The sequence below is a fragment of the Seriola lalandi genome, unplaced genomic scaffold (assembly GCF_002814215.2).
Source record: "Seriola lalandi dorsalis isolate HSWRI2012SDOR001 ecotype SW California unplaced genomic scaffold, Sedor1 jcf7180002054857, whole genome shotgun sequence".
Taxonomy (NCBI): domain Eukaryota; kingdom Metazoa; phylum Chordata; class Actinopteri; order Carangiformes; family Carangidae; genus Seriola; species Seriola lalandi.
In genome coordinates this window covers 580,784-605,847 of record NW_019525410.1, presented here as the reverse complement: position 1 = coordinate 605,847, position 25,064 = coordinate 580,784, and the positions used below count along the sequence as shown (strand labels likewise).

At 42.1% G+C, this 25,064-nt stretch overlaps 1 protein-coding gene across 3 annotated transcripts in view; it reads right to left on the bottom strand.

Moving 5' to 3' along the window:
• The window catches only part of LOC111670548 (3',5'-cyclic-AMP phosphodiesterase 4B-like), a 45,194-nt gene that overhangs the window by 7,482 nt on the left and 12,648 nt on the right, over positions 1-25,064 (bottom strand). The window contains exons 3-8 of one of the 3 annotated variants that reach the window (XM_023427300.2): positions 23,251-23,498; positions 17,742-17,927; positions 17,599-17,635; positions 16,673-16,743; positions 15,930-15,979; positions 6,479-6,591 (exon numbers count right to left, since the gene is read on the bottom strand). In XM_023427300.2, the coding sequence (XP_023283068.1) occupies positions 6,479-6,591; positions 15,930-15,979; positions 16,673-16,743; positions 17,599-17,635; positions 17,742-17,927; positions 23,251-23,498 (705 nt within the window). Of the gene's footprint in view, positions 1-6,478; positions 6,592-15,929; positions 15,980-16,672; positions 16,744-17,598; positions 17,636-17,741; positions 17,928-19,868; positions 19,991-21,867; positions 22,199-23,250; positions 23,499-25,064 lie in introns of those variants that run through there. The other 2 variants (XM_087179584.1, XM_087179585.1) reach the window with 2 other exon arrangements.

The window sequence follows — 25,064 nt, the reverse complement described above, 5'->3', positions numbered from 1 at the left end:
GAGGGTGGGGGGGAAATCCAGCCTTCCCAAGCCCAGATTGAGCAAGGAAGGAAGAAATTGCAGGCGCTAAGACAGAGAGAGAAAAGGAAAGGAGGGACGGAGAAAGGCGGAGAGGAGGAGGAGGGGGGTGCACTCTTGCTGTAAGTGTCCCCTGTGGCAGACAGGCTGGTGGAGTCTCTCTCTCTCTCTCTCTCTTTCTCTCTCTCTCTCTCTTTGCCTCCCACCCTTGCTAAAAACTGAGCCACGCACAGCACTGCAGAAAACGGGAGTTTGGAGAATCCCCCCCCCCACACACATCGTTCTCTCTCTTTCTAGCTATTTCTCTCTTTCTCCCTCACTCCTATGCTCTCTGCAAAACCCCTCCCACCGTCTCTTTCGCCCCCCCATCTCTGTCTTCCTCCCTTCTTGATTTGCTCCCCTGCACAGTAATGCAGAACAGATCCAACGCATACTGCGCAATGTGAGGCTTCAAAGCACCGGAGTGTTTATCACATGGGCGAGGAGACGCTGGGTATTAATTTAGCAGACTGGGTTTGACTCTTTTTTATCTACATTTTAAGACTGGAACCACAAGCTGCTGTTCAGTCCTTAATCACTATGTTGGACTGTATTGTTCTCAGTATCAGCTATTGTCTACAATGTTACCCCAAGACAGTTTCCTGTCTCACTGCAGCAGTTTTCTGTATTTAAGACACAAATAGAGACGATGGGAGACGAACAGATGAGAGAGTGTTCAGTCTGCAGCCCACCAGTGTACCACCAATTGCACGACAACCTGAACGCCATGGCAACAGAGTCACGTGGCCCCCTCCGTCGTTCTCACAGTGGTCCCTACTCCAAACACATTGCATCACATCACACGCACGCACACACACACACACACACACGGGCACGTACAACCACACACGTTCAATACACAATCTACAGCAGAGAAGCTCGAGACAGACACAACTAGGCTGAAAGCTGCAAGGACAGACTCTGTCTTTCTTACAGAACACAGATTCCGATCAGTGGTGCAAAATGGCTTTTCTTGTGAATAAAGAGAAGCACTAATGGAAAACCACATCAAACTCTTTATAATTAATACAATGGAATAATGGTGCAATCAATTCTATGTCCTGAAAACGTGATTGTGCTTTCCTGCTTCTATAATGTGTTCAAACATTATGAGAAAATAAATCAACCATGATTCTGCCTTTTGCCAGGGCTTTTATTATTTCTTACAATGGGGTCTTTTCTTTTCAGACTGGACCAGACTCTCTCTGGTCTCAACAGCTGTCTAATAGCTGTCAAGCAGACAGCTAACATCTACTTGACTGTGAAACTTGAATACCACTTTCAAAGCGTTGGCTGCACTCAAAACCCAGACTGCCAGAGGCAGTCCATAAAAATCAAAGAGAGCTCGTAAGAACAAAAATTTGAGCTTGGAATCAGACGGCTTTATTCCATTCAAAGGGAACTTGTAATTGATTCTTTAAAGCAGCGGAACAGTGTGGATTTGTGTGACCTCTAGGAAATGAATCAGGCACGAAGCCACATGTCAGTCACCCAGGGTCATGTAGTTCAAGCTCAGACACACAGCATACGCTCACGGCATGGTGACAAGTAGATGACTGTGCTCGGGAGAACAAATTACTCAAGGCATGGCATTAACTCATACATCCTTTTGCGTTAGCAGAGAATGCATACATTCAGAACAAACCCTCAATTTATGAAACCCAGAGAAGTTACATAAACGCTACCGAAAAAAAAATGTTGTGGTCAGTTCCCAGACATTGATGAGCTGATGCCTCATCAAGTTTGAATATTCAAAATAGGTGCACCCTGAAGCCATTGTCTTGCAAAATGTAAAAGTAAATGATATGTTAGGAAGTAGGCTAAAACACGATTAACACCTAAACTCGTCAAAATTAACACAAAAAGTTTTTTAAAAGATTATTAAGCCACACTGCAAGCTTTGTCCTGCTGACCTGAATCCTAAAGGAACCGAACCAACACAAGATTCTCAATGTAATCTGTAAAAAAAGAATCTAAATTCAATATTTAATCATTTTTTATAAGGTGATTAATTAACTTAGATGAAATCTATAATATATTCCTGGATAAATCACACTCTCCATGTGGCAAACCACACTCTCACACACACAGTGTAAGCAGCTTCACAACTAACTCACCTTTTTCCAACTCGTAAGCATCCCAAAGTTTTTCTTCTGCTTTTCAGAACAACATAGTCCCATTGTTACTTAAAAAAACCCAAACACAACACAAAAGAAATCCCGTAAAGTTACACGAGCAGTAACTCTTTTCAGCGTGTCTGAGACTCTGCCTGCTTCCTCTCTCTATTCTGTTTTGTGAAGTGGCACCGGGCAGGAAACGTATAGCGATAAAGCTGACTTGACTTGACTGACTGGCCTACACAGTCTAACAAGAGATCGATGGCTCCTCCCCCCCCGACACAGGCCCGAGCATGTAGTCCCACCTACTTCCCTTTTACTTGATAAAGTAATTCACTGAGGTCATTTACTGGTAGACATCCTGCTTCCTAACATGGCCTCAGGCACCAAACAACTAACATACCTGAGCTCATCACTGAAAAGTCCCTGAAAACAAGCTTGGCAGATTGTAATACTGACACACTGTGGCGGAAAATGACAAAAAGATAGATATTTGGGACAAGTCTTTAAAAGTTGGCTCAGTTCCTTGAACCTTGAATGAAACAGCAGAAACAGAAACCTGATTGCACAGCAGTGGTGTTGCGATATGATGTCAAAGCTGTTCCTGTGCAATCTGACAAAAGCCCAGATTGAGCTAATGCTGCCTCCGTCCCATGTGTGGCTGTTTACAGTGTCAACACACGGCGGATGAGGCCCAGCAAGTTTTCACACTTTAGCAACATTAGAAAGACACATTTCCTAGAAGGTGTTGATCAAAAGTAGGTAAGAAGCATGGAAACAGGTTTCATATTTACCTCCCTCATTCTGCCTTATTTTCCATGATAACAGAGGTTAAACTTTTTAATTACAATTAGGCACCATAATCACTACTGTAGCTTGTCTGATCTCCTCACCACCCTTTCAGTCAAAAGGAATCACAACACTATAATTTAATGTCCATTACCCTGCTACAGCTACAGGCCCACCACTACATCTGTTTCAATAATTTTGTCATTTTTTCCCCACTGAAGACGGCGGGGCTTCAAAGATGAAGTGACCACACGTGAGTTAAAGTTTCCTACCCGCTCGCGCTCTGCTCGGGGGCTCGCTCGCACGCTAACCCGCAAAGCGCTAAACTCCTCTAACTGGATTCAGATGGCAGTGTTTGTCCAAGGCCGTCACCAGCATCAGCATGGAAGTGTGGCGAGGCTAATGATAGTGAGGGGCAGGGAAGCAGCGCCTCGCACTGAGGTCACAGCGGCCAGACTGGTGGTCAGCAGGGTGTGTGGTCCCATAGCCCCGGATACACCTGTGCCCTTGGACACTGAAAGTGGAGACACCCTGGGTTTGATCGTGGGTTCAATTACATCCTCTCTGGTTCCGAAAAGAAATGGTCTCTTTGTCGGGCATCATGTCATATGAATGCTGGGGAGAAGCAAAAGTCTGCAGATGCTGCATTAATGGTGCAATAATATAAAGGTATTTAATACCAATTTTGCAATAAAAGCATGACTGATATTATTTATTTCCAACTCTGTACAATTGCACAACAATCCAGCCCACTGATAAATCTGAACTGGAACATGATAAACTGCTGACCTCTGCTCTTTCAAAAGCATCATTGGTCAACAATTGTTAGTGGGGGTATTGGTTCATATTGAGACTCTGAGTCATGGCAAATTATGTGCCCGGCCAGGGCGACCAGGCGGCTGTGCTGCACTGTGCTGCGCCTGCAGGGCCTTGTGCTCATTGTCTTGACAGTCCCAGTGACGTCCCAAAGACTCAACCTGGCCGCCTGGTCAAAGCGCAGCTATTGTCGTCTAGTAACCAGGGAGCAGAGGAGGAGGGGGGGAGGGGGGGCACAGGAAATAAAGAGACGGGAAACTGGTGTCACGGTCACAGCCACCCGGCACGGTATGACAGCACCCCTCCCCATCCCGATCCGCCCTCAGACCACAGTATAGAAGACAGGCGGAAATGGACAACGCCACCCTGGGTGTTCAGAATCTGACGCCGCCACACAGTCTCCACAGTCTGCTCGGGGGTTGAGTAAAACTGTGCAGTGTATAGTAATTTGATTGAGCTCTACACAAATGAAATACGCAGCAAGAAGCATTTTTCTGCATCAAAGCAACGGGAAGTAATTAGTTCTAAATAGCTGCTTTGTGTAGTCTTGCAGTACCACAATGTGTTTATTTAGCTTCACTTAAAACAAATAAGAAAGCTGACTTTATAAAATTTTAAACGACAAGTTGGATTCATCCAGTCCATCATGCCAATTAATGAGAATGGATTCTTTATCTTTTTAACTACTCTAGCGGGGTTCTCCAGGGTTGGTTTAGACATTCATGGGGCCTGGAGGATGAGTTCCCGTGACTTTGGGGATCTTCTGACTTTTCCTCCAGAGCCGCTATGAGTTTTCAGTTTTTTTTTGTGCAATTATTAAGCATTGGATGATTGCCATGAAAGTTGTTTTCAAAAGACACAAGTCATCTACGATAAATTGGAACAAACATTGCTAAACAGAGGCTCACATGATGGCCAACAACCCTCGAGGTGTTATTCAGCCCACAAGAAGTTAAACGCCTGGAACTGAAGACGGTGAAACATCCTCAAGAACCTCAGGCAAGTCCACTCTCTTTCGTATGGCACTTAGAAAGGAACCGGCGCCACATCTGAAGGATTTAGCTTGCCAACATTTGTGTCGCCATTTCTAAGTTCCTGACATGCTAATATGTGAAATTAATATGGGAGCATTTATTGTTTTGACTGACCAAACTGCGTTATTGTCTGCGTTTGTAAATTCTTAAAGTACAAATGTTTGGTCCGACATAAACTTCAGAACTAAATTGAAAAATATCAGCTATTGTTGCAGCACTGCCTCTTTGTTTCAAAGCAGACATGCACCAGATGTGACCTTCCTTGCTCAACAGCTGGTGAAAAATATCAATACAAAGGAGAATAAATTGAGTGTTTTTAATTGGCAGTCTCTGCAACAGAGACTCACGAGTCATTACTACATGTGAATAAGACAAGAAGATTTGATTGATTGGGGTATTCAGTTAAAGCTACTCTGAACTTTAGTCTAATCAGTCTTCGTTTTATCTGTTAATCTTAAACTATAGTCTGGATCAACTTTTGTCTGTCAGTTGAATGTGACCTTTTAAGATGACGTCAGTTGAGAAAGAGTGCCCATGTCCCACAAAGCCCAACATAACAACAGAGCCAACATCCACGCCACCATAACACAATGACAAATGCATCTGTGTGCAGTTTAAATCACACTGTAACTACTCCTGTATAACAGCCTGTTGCATAACACACCATGTGTCTCAGGTCGTTTGAATAAGGAAAGGACATTGAAGCAGAACGCTTTCTGTGGAACACAGGCAATGCTATGCCTGCTATGCTATTCAAAGATAACAGGAACTCAGTCATGTATGCAAAACAAACACTGCACACACACTTTTTTTTTCTTTTTTATACAAGAGATCCATAAAATGATGATGCCAGCTGATACACTACCACAGAACAGCTGTTACTTTGCAAGTGCGTCAGTGTGGCAAAAAGCAATTTACATTTTGCATACCCTGTGCAAATGGACAACCACACTGCAACAAAAACCTATTGTACATCTGTGAACAAGTCAGTCAAGCCTTTAGTCTCAATATCATGGCTTCTGACAGCATACTACAGAATACGTAGTTGTTTAGTAGATATATCAGATATAGCTAGATTGAACCTGTGAAATTATCACCTCTGGTCTAAATCTTTCTTTCAGTGTGCTGTGTTCCTGGGAGATCTTATGGTGATCATTTGTGCACTGGGTGGAACAGGCACTGACACAGTGAAATGTATGTTAAGAGTTTAAGCTGCACTGTAAGACGCGTTTATAATTATCAGACATTCTGAGCACAGAGCTGTTTATGTGCCATTATCAGATTACAGGTTCCTCCGCTGAACTTAAAGAATTATCGATCGTCTCAAACTCCCTATTTTCTGAGTTCACTTCTTTTTTTTTTTTTAACCCCAGATCCCCTCATACATGATTCCCTTCAGCTAATTGTTCAAAATATTCAAAATATTATGTTCTGTTTGAAGAAGAGAAATGTGTGTTGCACAGGAAGATGTTTAAATGAGGATCAACATTAACAATTGCTGTTTCATTTGCAAAAGTCCCATCCATCCGAGAACAGATTTTTAACGTTTAAAAAAAAAACAAAAAAACACTGCATTTGATGTATGGATATAAAAACATTTGAGCAAATACATTGTTTGCATATATACACACATAAATATATTGTATATTAAATGAATTGTCTTACCTTGTTGGAGGCCATGTCACTGACAGAGCGGTAGGTCTGGATAGTCTCCAACTGGTCCAGACACCAGTCCAGCTCCTCCATGGTCTCCATAGCCAGCTTCTGGTAGGACTCATCTGCCAACAGACACATGGACACGTAATCAGGGCCAAGAGGATCCATGTCCATAGCCGAGCCCCCCGACACCATGCACGCAGGTCCGAGGGTCCCAGAGTGGCTTGATCGTACTGAGGACTGGCCCGCAGGACATCCGGGAGAGGCAGAGGAAGAGGGGGAGGTGTGTACACAAAGCTCCTTCATCTCGTTACGCTCCACCGCCTCAGAAAGTTCAGGGAAGTCGTACTCTCAGACAAACTGAGGCTAGAGTTACTGTTTGCTGACTCTCCCTCTCTGTAGGCTCTTTCTCTCTGTACCCCCTCATTCCCTCGCTCTCATGCGCTCTGCAAACCCCCCTCCCACTCTGTCTGCCCCCCCCCCTCTCTCAGTACCAACTGAGCCAGTGGCTTGCAAACTAGGCGGTCTGCTGCCTCCTGCTGTTGATGTGTCTGTGACCCCCCCCCCCATTCAAACACATACAAACTGTGTGTACATAGAGGTACAGTACACAACCCCAAAGCCTGAGGAGAAGCTTTTGGTGAAAGAGATCCATCTGGCTTTGCTTTTTTATATTACCTTTATAACATTTTCATACAAACAAATGCATCAAACACCTAATATTTTAAAAGTACAGGAACAAGAAGAGAAACGTCAGGAAGATGAGGCAGAGACAAAAAACACTGCTTTAGCTTATTTAATGCACTTTGTCAAATACTGATGACTTCCTTTCTGAAACATGCAGACCACTTCAAGGCTGTACTCTGCTGAACTGTAGCAGCAGCTCACACCACACCACCATGCTTCACAAACTGGCTCTCTCCTCTCTGAACCTCTCTGAGGGAGAGAGAGAAAAAAAAAAAAAATTATATCAAACACCAAGCTCTGTATTTGCACAAGCAACACGAGAGGCAAACTTTGACTCCCTGAATTGGAGGGAGGCCAGGCCAGGGTCTCGCTGTGTGCCAAAGAAACCAAAGCACTTCCTCTTTGGCCCTGAACTCACACAAAACATGGAGCGGAATTACTGAATGGCGGAGTGACTGTTTAGGACAATCATAGCTGTCATTCGGTGAAATAGCTCTGTCGTTAGCAGCTATGACTCACGCGCGGTAGGCGGATTAGTTTTAGGAAGGAAAAAAGTGGTTTATAAGAAACGCACTGAGATGATAAAACAGGAAACAAACTAAGAAGCATCATATTCTGATATGCCAGGGAGAATGTTGATTCAACAAATTTCTGCCTGGAGGGAGCAAACACTCAGCGCATCTGGATCGCCCCGTTTTCCTTTTTCTACGGAAAAGACTGATCTCTACTTCATAGGGCTTCACACATGGAAGAAATTTGCTCCATATGCTTAGCACAACAGGACAGCCAGCGTGCTGCTCCCCAATTTACGTCAATATAGTGGATCAAAGCACTTCAAAGCACAGCGATGGCGCACAGACTCTGAACCACTGGCGTTTAACAAAGAACTTCAATCTCAGACAACCTATGTGCAGTTAAGGAAACCTCCCTCCATTGAAAAGGCATCAGAACAACATGATGAGGGCGACTCTTCTGAATCACAAAGGACAATCACGTTTTGTCGTTTAAGTTTGACTGTGTGTGTTTTTTGTTTTTTTTTAGAAATCATGCCACTGGCTCCTCAGATTACATGAGGAAGACTGCTAGCATTAGCCACATTCCTCAGGTCAGAGCAGTTTTCCTTTACTTGCGATCCAGGTTGGAGATTCAAAGAACCCTTGGCTACAATATACCGCTGGACGCCAAGCTTCATGGTCCAAACTATTCACAGGAACCACTGGCATCCGAGCCATGTAAAAATCAGTGACATAGAGCAGAAAGTACAACATCAAAGCAGCTCATGCACAAGGTGGTGAGCTGTTGAAACTGGGTATATATCCATGTGCGGCCGGCTTGAGCCATAGGGGCAAGTTGCTGTTGCCAAGAAGGTGCGACCACATCCTGCCCCTGTTCCCTCCGATGAGGGTATATAGAGACATTAGACATTTTAACAGGCAGTCGGCGAATATCAAAGAGCTGGCTCTTTCAAACCACCTGTATGACCAGGGTTCAGGTCATTTTGAAACTGGCAGCTGCTTCATGCACACAGGCCAGAATTTGATGGCAGTAAACCAGTCAGATGTAGACTGCAGAACAAAAGTTTACTGGCTTTGGTCTCTGGCTTCGAACCATTTGCGTAAAAGCAAGATCACTGAAGCAGAACTTCACACATTCATCTCTGGTGTTTCCTATGGATGACAACAGTTGGACCCCGGGGCCATGCTGCGCTAGTATGACTCACGTAATAATCAGATTTGCGAGTAAAGTTGTAATTAATGTGCACACACGCACACAGTAGGAGTAGATGGGACTGCTGAAGCCATCGTCACCTCTGGTCGATCATAAATACAGTGCTAAATGGGCTGACAGACGTTTCACAATGTCACCAGTCAAAGGTGGCGTGACGAAGTTTCAGTCTGAAAAACCTGCTCCCAGACAGAGTGCGAGGTACTTTTCCAGCCTGTTTTTCAGTGGAAGTCTTTTTTTTTTTCTTTTTTTTTTCTTCAGCGAGTCCTAATGCTTTGGCCATATGCTGGAGGCTGCCCAGAGGACAACAGACCTCAGTGTGCAGACAGACCCCGTCTGCCTCCCCTCTCTCCCCCCTCTCCCTCCATCTCTCTCCCCCTATAGGGCCACAAACCGACCTCTGTGAGAGCCATCAACTGCACTAACGACCAGGGCTGGGCTCAAACACCCCCACACTCCCCCACCTCCATTCCCGCCCGAGACACCTTCCACTCACATCCACCTCACACTGCCCCTCTCTGTGCTCTCAACCCACCCCCCAAAACCTGTTTCTCTTGCTGTCTGGCTGAAGCTTGGTCTGCACAACTCTTCTGTCTCATCTATTATACCACCTACTGATGAGCTGTAGCCAGTCATGGATTAAATATTCAGATCCTTTACTCAAGTAAAAGTAATAATACCATAGTAATAAAAATAAAATTATTACAAGAAAAGTCCTGCATTCAAAATGTTACTCAAGTACAGAGACATTATCAGAAAACCGTACTTCAGTATTAAAAGTAAAGTTTGCAGAGTGACTCCTGTCAGAGATGTTATAATTGTCTATATGTCATTATTTCAGTTTTTATTACTAATGCATTAACATGTAAGCAGCAGGTCAAGAGGAATCAAATTAAAGGGGAAACCAACATTAAGTGTCTTAGTAAGGTGTCTGGTCACCACGTGCCTCCAGAGCAGCTCCAATGCTCCGTGACACTGATTCTACAAATCTTTGAAGGGATGAACGTCGTTCTTCCAAACGACGTTCCCCTCATTTAAAGTGTTGAGCGCTGTCTTACATGTTGGTCCAAGATCTCCCTGTGACTGTGATGGTCACAGCACTTGATTCACATGATTTTTATACTTATTAAACAATTCATCGACCCCTTAAGCCCAATGGATGGGGGCATTGTCATCCTGTTCCACTCATTTTATGTTTATCCCTTTATATACTGTTAGGTAGTTTAATCTATAAGAATGTATCATGTTTTTTGTCTGTAAAATCAAAATCTGCAGAAACTTGTGATTATAAATTTCAAATAAATGCAGCACAATAAAAAAAACAAAAAAAACAGAGAGATGCATAAAGTAGCATAAAAATGGAAAAGCATAAATTAAGTACTTTTCCCGTATAATGTACTTTATTATTCAGTAAATGTACTCAGTCATTTCCCACCATAGGTTTCTGTGTGTAAGCTGCTTTACAGGCTTGACATACTGTACAGTTGAGTATTTGATTTTTCATGGTGAGGTTGACTTCAACACAGTGACTAATATGACTTAAGTTGTGTTTATTCATTCTAGTTGGACTCGTCAGAGAGTAATGCAGCCAGTTATAACAGCGAGTCAATGAAAGAGACTTGAGTCACCGCCGGCAGGTAAAGAGAAAACAGCTATGAGCTATCTGCATGTACGCAAACACACACACACATTCCACATCTTGACCTCAGCACGTTATGAAGATAGAAAACACATACTTGGACACTGCTACGTGCACATACTCAGCTCTGTTTGTGCCTCACTGCGCACTATACGTGGAGTTGAGACAGAAAGGGTGGTTGGGTTGGAATGAATCACCTTTGTATCACCCCACTGCCCCCACCCCACCCACCCCCCCACCACCACTAATGTACGTCAGTGTGTTCACTAGTGCAGAGAAGCAGAAAAAGAGTGTGACATAAGGAAACAGAGAGAAAGAGAAATAGGGAAGTATCTTAATTCAACAAATGTTTATCAGATCACAAAGGAACACAAAGGGGTTATCTTGACAGGTGAACAGTCAACATTTTACACACCTGGTGGGAAAATACACTCAGACTAAAAAGAAGACTGTAAATATCTTGAAGTTGTTTAGTGACTTGCCCAAAGCAAAAATTAACTGTTTCCTCTTAGAGTAAATCATTTGCATAGTGTTGCTCTACACTGCTTCAAAGTCAGAAAATATCTGCTTTGTCATTTTGACATTTAATATACTCATGTATTTTATTCATGTTTTTTTTTTTTTTTTAACAAAGAATATATTTTCAGAAGAAATGTAATTTATATATATATTTAGGAGTTTTGTTTAAATATTGGTAAAACATATTTTTATATATAATAACACAGATCAGATAAATATTGAGTTACAGAAAAAGTGAATTCATTCATGTGCTGTATGTAAATCCTTTTGTAGTTTAACATTTGTAAAATTGTACACAGATGTGTACGCAACATTTTTGCTTTTATTACTTTAGAACTGTTTACTTGGTTGTGCCATTTCAGCTGTTTTATTAAGTGTATTTTTGTGCATATAATTTACTTTAACGGCAGGATCATACATAACCTCTCCCCAAGGGTCAGTAACATCTCGTCTGATCTGTAATCTTTATTTATTTATTTTTAATCAGATTATGAGGAAAAAGGAACCAGTCACAGAAAAAGACACATACTTCCCATTTACTGATTATCAGAACAATAAGTGACGAATTTCCGTATATGCAAGGTTTGATATTGATACCTCCATTGAAAAGGGTGACTACTGTATGAGAGAGAATCTGATAAGACGCCGCGGTGTCACTGTGTCGCTGTGGAGTAACCTCTGGGGAACCAGTGGTGTGATGGACATTCACAGAAAGTCCAACCCTGAAACCACTTTATCGCCCTTTTTGTCTTCTGGTACAAACAGCCCTCACAGCTGATTATGTGTCTTCATAGTTTACAACTATGGTATAATCTTCTCACCTATCAACACAAAAGGCCTCAACAGATACGCAAACACACACACTGACATACACTGACATACACCTCATCAAGGCCAGTTTGACAGCTCCTTCACAATGCACCATGGAGCTGTGTTGGCATGGGCCAGCTTGAGGGATGGGCCGCAGCGAGGTTTATGACTGTGCTGACGTCAATGACATAATTCAAATACTTAACCAGGCTGCACGCTTCCAGCCCTGCAGATCCTCTCCTCTGGCTGCGAGCCTGGAAAACCTGACATGGATTCATGCTGCGGAGCAGAGTAGCTGTTGCAGACAGGAGTGGAGCGGACTGGCCAGACTGAAAATGACCGCTCAAATTTGTTCTGGGCGTCAGTGTGTGGCCTGCTGTCTGTCTCCGTGTCCATTCACTCATCTGGTTATTTGTATTTCAAATGTGAGCGAGTAGACTTCCTCGTATTTTGAAAGACGGTCTCACACACAAACACTCTGTGCTTGAATAAATAATAAAAACTTCAACAGTGCTACCACAATGTTGTCAGACAGCATATCGTTAAACATTTGCATTGGATCCAGTATTGATCCAAGTGTTAAAGTATCTTTACAACTAGACAAAATCATCAAAGCTAATTTAACTTATATACTTTAGTTACAGCAGGTTTGGTTGCAACTGTTTCACCTGAGAAATTAGACTTCAGACACCACAGCTTCACTTTGTCCTTGCAGCTGGCGTCTGTATCTTATGATACACTTCTATGTGTGCACACTCACACTTACACAATACAACGACTGACTAGACTGCAACACTCCTAGACCAATTTAAAACTGATTACTCCTTGTTATTTGTCATCAGAGTGCATATTACCGGTAATTGACACATGCTTTTCTCTATCTTTATGCTGTTGGAATATCCTGTTAGTCCTTCATTATTTCTCTTTCAGAACATGTTTACAAAATGAGACAATAGATGAATGAGTAACGCTTATTGTGCAGGGCCCCACACCCTGGCCTGTTTACGCACAAAGTCACGTGTTTTAAAGGCAGAGAATGTGTATGTATGTATGAATGCAGCTGTCTCACATACTGAGTTCATTTTGCACAGTTTGAACTGTATCAGATTCACGGGAAACGGCTCGCTGAGCAGCTGACACACATGCATCCCATGAAGAAAGACAAGCAGGGTGCAAATAAATAAGAGGAAAAATAATTAATTGATGAGAAATAGAAAATAACCTAATAAAAACATCATAGCAAGTGTATGATGATTTAAACCCTAGGCACAATGTCTCTGTCAGGGCAGTTGCTGCTCCTAATAACATACTGTGCATAGTACATCCTATGAATTTGAAAGGGATCCACAGTGCAATAAATCCTACAGCAATAGATGTAGATATTGTTTTAGAGGAACAGCTGAACATTTTGTGAAATACACTTATTTGCTTTCTTGCCGAGAGTTCAATGAGAAGGTCGATACTCCGCTCGAAACTGTCCGTTAAAAAAAGAAGTCGACAGCCGGTAGCCATTTAGCTTAGCTTAGCATAAAGACTGGAAACAAGGGGAAACAGCTAGCCTGGCTCTGCGCAAGTGTAACCAAATCTGTCAACCTGAACTTCTTGAAAACAATATCCAACAAAAACCAAAGTGCAATCCCAAAAATGTATATTTTTATGGGGGTTATTTACCTGACTTGACCTAGAAATCATCCGGCACGGAAACAAAACAAACAGGCATAACAAAAACATCAGCTTCTCATTTTTAATCTTCTGCTTATGTACAAATTAAACATATGAGATATAATGTGAAAAAAGGAGATTTTTGTTACTTTTGGACAAAGCCAGACTAGCTAGCTCCTTTTTCCCCTATTTTCATATGGTGAGTCAAGCTGAAAGGATAAATAAACCGGCCTTATCTGGCCCCCCACGCTCTACTTTGGACAGCGATGCTTTAAACATTCATTTCTGGCCATTGTGTAAACAATAATTTGTAAAGGCCAGTCAAGGGGAACTTTCACTATGAGAACATGATGAGGTTTTACATCCTGCTTCTTGGTCAAATGACTAACCAAGTACCCTGGAGTCCCAACCCTCTGCGACAATATTCAGCTAGCGATAGCGGTCACAGATTATTTACCAGCGCTTGACGGTTAAGGACGTCATAATCCAGCATTTTCTTCAAAAGTGCTATTTATCAGTGGTAATATAGAGCAAAGCCTATAATCTGAATCAGTCAGGGAAGAGTGAGCCCTTTGTTGCCCGCCTGGCTCACGGGACTGTGTGTGAAGGGGCCAAGTTGGTTTGTGAAGCGTAAACTGCAAACTCACATGGGAAAAACTACAATCCCCTCACGTTACTGGAGTAAGATGTTTAATAGTGTAAACAGTCTGTGCTGACGCATTTGCAGCTGAGCTGATTTTTCTTTTTATACCCCCCCTCCGCTCTGCTTCTTGTGTACTTTTACCCAGTGACTGCAGTCACGTTCCTGCTCTTATTGTTTATTTCATCCAGTTTGACCTTTTTTTTTTTTCTTTCTGCGTCTCCCCGATTGCATCTGATTAAAAGGTTCAGAAACTGTGACGTCTATGTCTGACCTTTGGTGTGTTTTCTTCCCGTCTCATTCCCTGCAACGATCTGGTAAATCTCTCACTCTTTCTTGAACCCTCTCTACGTCTGTCTCTCTTAATTTCGTGTTTTATTCTATGTCAGTGTGTCCTTCTCAAATCCCTTTATAGCTGTATTAAAAGCGCTCATACTCAGCCGTCCCCGCTGAGCTCATGCCCAGAAAGACGCAGGTACCGTATCTTTTCCACCATTGGGGATAATATTGCCTCACTGAAAACACAGACGCAAAACAGGAAAAATCTGTTCTCCTTTTCCGGTTGAAGAGTTGACGAAAACGAGACAGAAAGCAGCACAAAGGAGGATATGAGGGCATCTTTTTTTCTGTGATATTGTTAATTGTTATAGTCCTCCTGAACAATCTGAACAATCACCATTACATAGCAGCAGGTGTAAACTGCATGTTCTTTCTATGCTTGGAAAAAGTTGATGACGGTGATGTTCTCTTGTGGGACTGGAGTTAAAAGCTGTGTAATGTGTCAAAGAGATTTCAAACAAATTCAAACAGACATTTGTTTTTCTCATTTTTATCTTCCCCATGCGTCACGATGGAAGGCAATAACGGGATGGTTTCACTCATCAGCGATTGCTTGGTTAAGGTCAAGGTTTGTGAGAAGTGTGGAGGAGGAAGGACAATAGGAGACTCACACTTGTCTTGTATTTTTTCCTGCTGCGGGACGCTCCCAGCAGCTCATTTTGCTGATAGGAAGTGGAGGGCACCCGCGTGCAGGCTGTGCTGACGTCAGTCGGGCTTGAAGAACCAGTGCAGCAGGAACTAATATCCCCACCTCCCTCCTCCTCTTCTTTCACTTGTCCTCTCCCTCCTTCACATCTACCTGATCTGAATCCACACCATTAAATCTCTTTCTTCCGCTCTCACCCTCTTCCTTTCCGTGCCGACTGGTTGTAGCATCAAAACGTGGGAATTTTTGTGTTGTTATCAAATCACAGTTCCCTGTATCAGTAACTCAAAACATTTGTTTCTCTATGTATGTGTGAAAATGACACGGTGTAAGCATCTGTTACAATGCTCACATGGACATTTTCATACAGACACTGATTAGGTATTTCCATGCAAACGCTCACTTTGAGTGTGCACTGTATTTGCAAAGCCACACTCTATTTTATTGTCTGCACAGATATGAGACACAACACACTATCTCTGGGTTTTATGCATGAAACTGCACCCATTGGGATTAACACACTGGTGAATACCGACTAGGGCATATTTATGTTTGGATCATTATCCTTCATTCATTATTTATGTCTCTCAAATCTTTAGCAGGGCATTGTCTTCCACCAGCAGTTAATTCTGACATTTGCCTTCTTAGGACTTGCACAACTTCGAGAGTAAAAAGAACTGCATTGCATTGCATGCATGTTACAGTTTTCCACATTTCCTAGAATCATAACCTCGGATGAGGGTGAACCTAAACTCCCCTTATCATGCACTGAGAAGTTGGTGACGGTACTCACCTGACAGGCAGACTTTGGTCATAGAAGGCTGATTTGCAGCAGGAGACCTCCTGCAACCAAAGAGAAAAAGTCAAAAACTATTAAAACCAAAAGCCATGATGTGTAAGAAATGGTTGCATTTTTTTTTCTATAGTGTGATTTGGTTTCAGCAGTAGTCATTATTGCCACAGCACAAACACTGAAAACCGGGCCCTGTCACTTCTTTAAACTGGTCACAGGTCAGATTTTCTACCGTGCGACACCGTCATGTCTAATCCGTTTTTTTGGCTCACAGTGACCCCTCTCTCTGAGGTCGTATTGACTATGTGTCCACCTCTGGCCGACCTGATGCAAGTGCAGCTTTAGTGCTGACCCAGTTCAGTGATCAGAGGCAGCTTTCATGCACTCGAATGGGATGAGGTCACCTCCTCTTCTACCAAACATAAAATAAAAATGTCACGGGGTCCAGTTTAGGGTTCCAGTGGCGCTGCTGCAAACCAGCTTTAACATTAAAAATCCAAGCTTTCTGGATGTTTGAAGTTTAATGTGAGCGGCTCCTTCATGAGGCCACAGCACTAGAAATATCTTTGGTGCACTGGCGCCCCCGAGTGAGGGATGTAGGCATCTTGAATTGTGGCATTCCAAGAACTTCCATCAGCACACAAATGAAAATCACAATCCTTATACAGAAAGCTTCACTGCAGCACGTAGGCACTCTCACAAAACACAAGCAGATACTGTAACACATTTATGAGATGACTTACTTATTGGATGCACATTGTACATTTGTCAAGGTGGTGAAGTTGTTCCTGACAGTGCGAAGGCTCGCAAGAACCTAACAAAAATAATAAGAAGAGAAAAATTAGAAGAGAAAGTCATATGTGGCAAAAAAAAAAAAAAAAGACAAAAAAGTTTAAGATACATAGAAATGCGCAAATTTCAATTTGACACTTGCAGGAGGGAATATACACAGTGATAATGTTAAATGTTCGGAGACACAATATTCATAGTATTGTGATAATGCGATGGCTGCTCCAAAGATGCACAAGAGTTTTCTGCATTTCTAAGTTTTTAAGTCGTCTCTTAAAGGGTTGGTGTATGGTGCAGCTGATTATGCAGACTCACTGACTGAGTGTTTTATCTGAATCATTTACAATAATTCATTAGTGGTGAATTAAGTCTGTGCAGCTGCCTCTCTATGATAAATGGTGCTTGTTGTTCCCACCCCCCCCAAATCAACACAAATTAATTCTTAACCTTTAGGAATGATCTGCATTAGTTTAAATTCAGCAAATTCAATGTGTTTATTGGAGAGCAATCTCAAAGACTGCACCTCATGATCAGCAGTAATGAGCATCTAAGTTTCAAATAGAAAATATTGTCACGTGACATTATGATTGTTTGGGATTAACTTCATTCATTAGATTGAACAGAGTAAACAGGAATAATTGAATTAAAGTTTGGGATAATGGGTCTAAAATGACATTTCCATTGATGAGCAGACTTTGCAAGTCTAGTACAGGCCACCAGGGGGCAGACAAGTTCATCATGACTGAGTGAGAGAGGTACTTTCAGGATACATGATCCAAAGTCTAAAAAGCCCTTGGCGAAATTGTGTTTCTCAAAAATATATTTAGGATGATTTTGATGTTTGCTGAAGCAGATTTATTGACTTGTAACAAGCTCTTACCTGAGCAAATGGAGTCACAATCAAGTCCTCTCCATGCCTGAAATGGGATGTGATGAAAGCAAAGACAGAGTTACATACAAACACACACACAGTTGATCGTAGTGAAGTTGATATTTCAGAGGGCTGTGATGTAAACAACTCACAGTTCTCCAACAATGGAAGAGTTTCGAGACAAGGACTTTGGGGACAGTTCGTAGTCGCTGTCAGAGCGGTACAGGAAGGACTCTCTGCGCTGGCCATGGCTCGCCAAGTTGGGGTGTAGAACCAGACCCGGGGACGCCTGCAGGTCTGAAGGACTGCAGCACGTCGGGCCATTCTCCACTTCAAAGCTAGAAGCAGAGAGACGCACAACAGTATTCAGTACAAAAGACAGAAAAGGGGAAGAGACTCTGCAGCTGAAAAGGTATTTAGAGAATACTTACTATCATCAAATGAAATCTGTAAAAGTGTGGGATGATACCTAAATCAACTTTTTGCACTGCAGGATTTCAGAAATCTAGTGATTTCCCATGTCTGAGTTTGATCAAATATCAGTCTAATCACTTTCAAAATCATCATCTTTATTTACAACGGCCTTTCAGTAAGCCGCCACTAAGTACTGACTTAGTGCAACATGCCAGAGAAGATGTAGTTGCATATACCCTGAAATGATCACTCAGCCATCCATCCATGGCCTAAAAACAAAACTATTGTGCTCATTAAATAAGTAGGCATTGCTGGTCAGTGGAAGGGGGGGGGGGGGGGGGGGGGGGGGGCTTTATTGGAAACTTCAGATCTGGTCTGTCTCACTGGAATACGTCCATGACAGCGCCATTTATCCCTATCCAGTAGAGAGAAAGCAGCACACACAGAGAGAGAGAGAGATTAGCTTCATGTGGTGGGACCACATGAAGCTATGGCGGGATGAAGGGCAAACTGTAGTGTTTATTTTTATACCCAACCATACTCAGTAGTCTTTGATACATGTACACATGATCTATTGTGTATAATAGTGTTTGTAATGACCTGCCCGGGGACTGCAGAGCACAGTAGCTAACAGCTAAATCTGAAAACAGCATCTCCTCAGTGCTTAATATTTTTATACATTGTCCTTGACAAATAAATCTAATAAAGAAGAAATAAAAAAAATAAAAAACAGTCTAATTGAACACTGAGATATTTAGCAACGGTTGTCCATAGGCTTTTATATTAATACATAGAGTGCAATATAAAAATAACAATTTACAGAAAAGACAAAGGACGGACACTAAAAGCATTTATCACATATATGAAGGAAGAGCAAAACAACAAGCTGCGGATTTGATACACCATTTGTAAATTTTATCTGTAAGTCCTTTCAAGCAGCACGTTTTCTAATACCACAGCGAAGCCGCCACAGATGCTCATATGGATATAATCTTTGTCACCGTGGAGTCGGAGCAGGAGGAAAGGACAAGCTATTATGTAATCAGATGATCAAGTAAGATAGACCGGAGTTCAGAGGTGAAAGGTCAAGGTATCAGTGGCTTACAGGAACGACAGATGGCGAAACCATAAATAAAAAAAAAAAAAACCTACTAAAAGTTTAGCTTGTATAATACAAACTCACAGGTTTATCGAAAATAAATTAGCATTTTATATTTTAGTCCGATTCTAGCACTCAACCATCTCCTCTCTAATCTGTCTTGTAATGGACTGACTGACCCACAGACCACTTCCCTATTTGCCCCACATTCATCCCCGCCTCTAATTTCTGATACATTTGGGATTAATTTGGCAAATATCCCGCTGAGACACTCTCTGTCCCACACCTCTGCCAGAGGAGCTCAGCTTAATGGGAAATGAGCAAAGTCTGTTTACACACATGCTGAACGATGAACGTCATCCGTGTAGTGTTTTGCGTCATCCAAATCTCAACTTCACACAACGTTAACAACATGCTTTACCAGCAGCAATCTAATCTTTTAATCTGATTGGGTCAGAAAACCATACTATGTTGATGACCGATCATTTCTGTGGATCTTGATAAACTGTAAACTCACAGCGACGGTCTGCCACAGTGGATGAAGGCTGCACATTAAACTCTTCTGGTAATGTAGTGCATAGTTATAGTTTCATGTCATAATCTACCGTTGATACAGTCGTTCTAAAACATAGAAATGTAGAGAATAAGAGAAAGAAAAGGGCTCAAAATACCAAAACAGAGTCTATATTCAAAATGTCTGTTACAGGAACATATTTTTTAAATGATAAAAAAAGACATACTACAAAGAAGATCAATAAAAAGTCACCTGGGAGCCGAGAGGTGTGCTCTACTGATCACCTCCTCGCTGAAGTCAAAGTACCCAGCTCTGCACCTAGGGGACCTCCGTAACATTCTTCCTTCCCGTACGCCTCCTCTCTTATCATCAGGCAACAAAAAACACTGATGCTGCGGCTGCTCACTTGCACACACACACACACACACACTAACACACTGACAGACCCCCTTTCTGTCCAGTAAGACGCCACGTGCTGGACTAACGTAGGCTTGGCAGATGCTAACAGGCAGATCTGGGCTGGAACACAGCGAGCGGACTCACAGTGGCTCTGTTAATCTGACCGCCTGCCCCCTTTCCCTCTATATTAAACCACTGCAGATTAATCAGGGCGTTCATCATCCGACCCGCCCTTCAATTGGCCACCTATGACGCTCCATAAATGCATATGCATTATAGTGTACAGTGAAAAGGAGGGTATTAAAGTAGAAAATCCAGATTTTCATTCATCAACTCAGAAACTCTCACTAATGTGCATGTGAGGCAGTGTAGATATTTCACAGGAGGTCTGTGTTAGCACAAAGTAACGGCGAGTCCCTTTCACCTGGACTACGGCTCTCAGGTCGGGTCGCAATCACAGGACCATTTTCCGCTTCCAAGGATTAAAATAACATGATCAGAAACACAGGAGAATACAGTTAGGTCATAGGTCACTCCTGCTATGAAATATGTATTTTAGGTAGGAGAGCAGGAGCGAAATGGTCCGAGGAGCAACTGTTAGTAGGGTAGAAGTGTGTGGGACAAAGTGTCACTGAGTGATATACAGTGCAACATGATCAGTAAAAGCATCCAGTTTAAGAATAGAGAAGCCTGGCTGTTAACGTGACAGGATACTCTTCTTTGTCAGAGTGCTATCCTTACAACATGACCTAAAATAACATTCATGTTCTAGTTCTGGCAGAAAACAGCATATTAATGATCAAAATTCACTGTTAATTCAACAGTTTGTCAGTGTTTATATACTGCACTTCCAAATCAGTAGAGTTGGTTTACATTAAAGCTATCTGAATAGTGTTACTGGGTGACATTTGGAGGACTGAGAAGAACCAGAGCCTCCCATTATTATCTGAGTTAAAACAGGAACAAAGAAACAAATTTCCCGTCTTAAAAGAAAAAAAAAAAAAAAAAAAAAAAAAAAAAAAAAAAGCAGGACTCCAGCAGTAAAATCAGAATCCAGAGAATAAAATAATATCTGCAACTCAACTAAATAATCTTGAGCAGTGGTGAGTATTTATTCATGCCAGGGTCAGAGGAGCACAGTTCATTCCAGAGGAAAAACACTTGGCACTCTGCTCTGCTCAGCTTGTACTTTTCAGTGTTTCAACAATATAAACACACTTTGGGATGAAATAAGGTCGTCACCTTTTGCACATTCCAACAAATAAAGAAAAGCAGCACATGATTTCTACAAGGTTTATTCAATAAACTCTTCTCAATTTTGAAAATTCCCAACTCTTGTAATTCCACTACAGTTCCTTCTGTCTATACGGCAACATGTTCATATATAGCATCTGTAGACATTCTTATATCGTACAGATCGTAAAGCACTTTGAGACGAATGTGTGAGTTTGGGCTTTATACGTGATCGCCAGAAAACCTCGACTGGACTGAACTCAAGAAATGCAGGAAACTGTGGCGAACTGCCATCATCAGACTCTGCAAGTTATTGTCAGAGTGTTTTTAAATACCAATCAATCTCTGATAAAAACCTCGGGGATCCAACACACACCGGAGTAGGGACATTTCTGGATACTTGAAATAAACTACTGCTAAATAAGGGGTCTGTGTGAGTCAATAACTACATGTAAATCACCAGGCACCTACTGTAGCTCTTCAAGCAATCAATAAATAAACTGAGTTGACAAATAGAGACAAACAGTGCGGAAACGGCTACTTGAGTTACGTTTCTTTTACTGTCTTTGACGCAGCCTCTTTCTCTCACACATAACAAACAAGCCAACCAAATCCTTACCAGGTGTTTGCTACAGTGAAGCGTCTGTATCGACGTAGATGCCTGTTTGCGACCTGCTTGCGAAAGCATCTCGGTGAGCTGTGTGGAGAGAGTTTCTGGCCAGGATCAACGGCAACAACACTGCAAGAGTCAGACTGGTCCAACCCGAGCTCCCTGTTCTCTCCCCTGTCTTCCATTAACGTCTCTGCTTTACAACCAGGTACAGAGTGATGGCACTTTCCTGGCATTTAAAAGCTGCTGCCTTCCCGAGAAACAGCTGCAATCACACTGTCCGGAAAACTATCACGGCCTTTTCTAACCTGTTTTATAATAATACAGAATCAGAGCTTATCATGTTGTAATCAGGTTTCAAAGAGCAACACTGAGCACAAGACAAATATTTGCTCATAATATGACTGATTAATTTGATTGGTACATGTCTTTCGAACATCCTCCCTGCAAATCCAAATCAACACCCTCAACAAGCTGATTGGCTAGTCGGCAACAGCTGGAAAAAAACACACCGAGAGTTATGGAGCGTCCGCAGTGTCACGCAATAAACGGAGCAAAAGTTTTCCAGCTCACGAACTTTCATCCAGATAAATGCAAGACAGGCTTTTAAAAAGCAGTAGAGCAGAGGATGAGTGTGACAGAGATGAAAGCAACAGATGAGAGTCAGCGTACAGTGTGTCTCTGAAGCCCACAATCATCTGTGGTTTTAGTGGGTTCAAAGAAAAAACTTGCAATTTGCAATTCAATAATGTAGAGTGGTAACCATCATAAAAAAAAATATATATAAATAAATAAATCTGATGCATGTTTCCTAAATTAATGCTGCCATGGAACAGCAGCCTACTGTAGTCTACCTCAAAAAGTAGACACAACAATAACAACACGCTCAGTTAAATGCCTGCCAAATGATTTTGTACCATCTGATGCTTTGGAGAGGTTTTCCTCCTGGGCGCAGAAATATATTTATTACTGTAAGAACTGACAAAAACTACGAAGAAAACAACGGCGTTGAAAACACTGTTGTGAACTGAAATAAAAATATCATATAATATAATAAAAAAGTCTTTGCCAACTTTCCTGCTAATTTGCAAATCTAATGTCAAAACTCGCTGGGAGCAAACACCAGCCTCCCACTGTTACCAACACACAGATTCTGCTCCTACAACGACACAAGACTAAAACAAAGTAAAATAATTAAAAATAGTTCCCCAAAGAAAACTAAGAAGAAAAGCTGAGAACTGCGTAAAAAAAAAAAAAAAAGGAGTCTCATTCTCCTTACGCAACAAACATGCACAACCATCACAGCGAACAATATGTTGCCGTTACTTTTCTGCGGTAAAACCGCACTGTTGCGTGACTGCGATGATCGTCCCTCGTTTTGAGGCGCCTCACCTGTCGGGGTCGGCCTGTGTGATGTCGATGCGAGGCAGGGAGACGATGGGCAGGCTTGTGGGTCTGGCCCGGGTCACTGGATCCTCTTCAGGTGTGAGCGGCCTGCCCCTGTCCCTTTCCTTTTCTGCCTGTCGCCATGACAACGGAGGCAGCTGCAGGTTGCCAGAAAACCGCCTGTGGACTTTGCACACCTCTACCCCGAGGGTGCTGGCTGTGGAAAATTGTCCCACAGGAGGCTCTTTATTCTCCTGAAGGTAAAAGAAAAACAAAATTGACAATGAGTAACTGGGTTATACTGGCTCACAATATTTCTTCTTCCAGACTGGTGATGAATAAACATGGAGAAAATGAACATATTAGGCTTCTATCTTCTTGAAATATAAAAAGGGGAATTAATTGTTAGGGTGTTAAAGATTGCAATGACAGTATCACAAAACTAAATATGCTTAAGACATATAAGGAAACTGTTTTCCAAAATAGAATTAAAAGAAAGAAATAAAGAGATTTAAGGGACGGACATAAACAAGCCTCTTTTAGAGAGGGTCAAAGAAATACAAATGTTTAAACACTAACTAAACAATCTGCCTGCCCTGCACATGCACACATCTCTGATTTAACGAAGCGTTGTACACTATACTGTCTGTATTTCCGTTTTTATTGTCCTCATTAAACAAACAAAAATGAACCGTTTCAAATCAAAGCCCATTTCAAGTCCCTCGACACCTGAGCTGCCAATTGACATTTTTATGAAGCTGTTCTGAATACAAATTGTGTGTTTAATGCGTCTGGCTGAGAGTGAAGGTTCCACTGAGGAACCCCGGGTGCTTCACTCAAATGACTGGTTGTAAACAAGCCAGGCCACTGAGGAAACAGAGGCGAACTGCCAGAGCCCGTTCTGCATACATCACCCTCCACTTTACGTTCGCCCCGTGCAAGTGCAAATGAAACACGCCGACAGCTTTCAGATGAACAAGGGAGATATTACAGAGGCACGGTGGGAAATGGAGGAATTCCTAGAACACAGCCGTGGCAAACAAGAAGCGACTCTTTTATGTGTGTGCGTGGCGCAGGAGGCTAGATGGAGAGGATGAGTGCGAAAGAAAGTGATTGACAGTGAGTGAGAGTGTGAAGAGGAGAAAGAGTGAAGCAGTCTGACCTCACTGTCATCATCAGGGCCGACAGCTCACCACAATCTGACACAATCACAGCTGCTGATGATCAACTGCCAACTCTCTCTCGATTTACAGTATTTCCTCAAATGCAGTTACAACTGGATAACATTAGTTGTAAAGAAGTAAAATAAAAATCATCCAGTAATATATATTTTTTTTTTAACAGAAACACAAAACCGATACAACAGTGTTGTCAGAACTGTGACAACATGGGGACATTTTGCAGTTGAAAACGTGGCAGTGATCTCTAGTGGACAAGTTATGTAGTGATCACAATGCGTCTATATTACCTCAAGCCTAGCTTTCCAATGTACATATTGATACTGATATATCTGCAACAAGTTCAAATCAGCTGATACATCAGTCAGGTTGATTTATTGTTCTGGCTCAAGAAGATACTAGAGCTGCAACTAGTAATTATTTCCATCTACTTGTTACTTTCTCAATTTATCGCTGAGGCATTTTGCATTTTTCATAGACCAAATGATTCTCACTACAGTCTTATTTATACCCATCAGAATTTGTGTTTGCAGAGCTGCTCATGCAGTACAAATACTACATGAATATAAAGTAAAAGAGGTGCTAAAATCTAAAAAAAAAACATCCATGGTGGTAAAAGCATATTATTCAAATATTAGCATA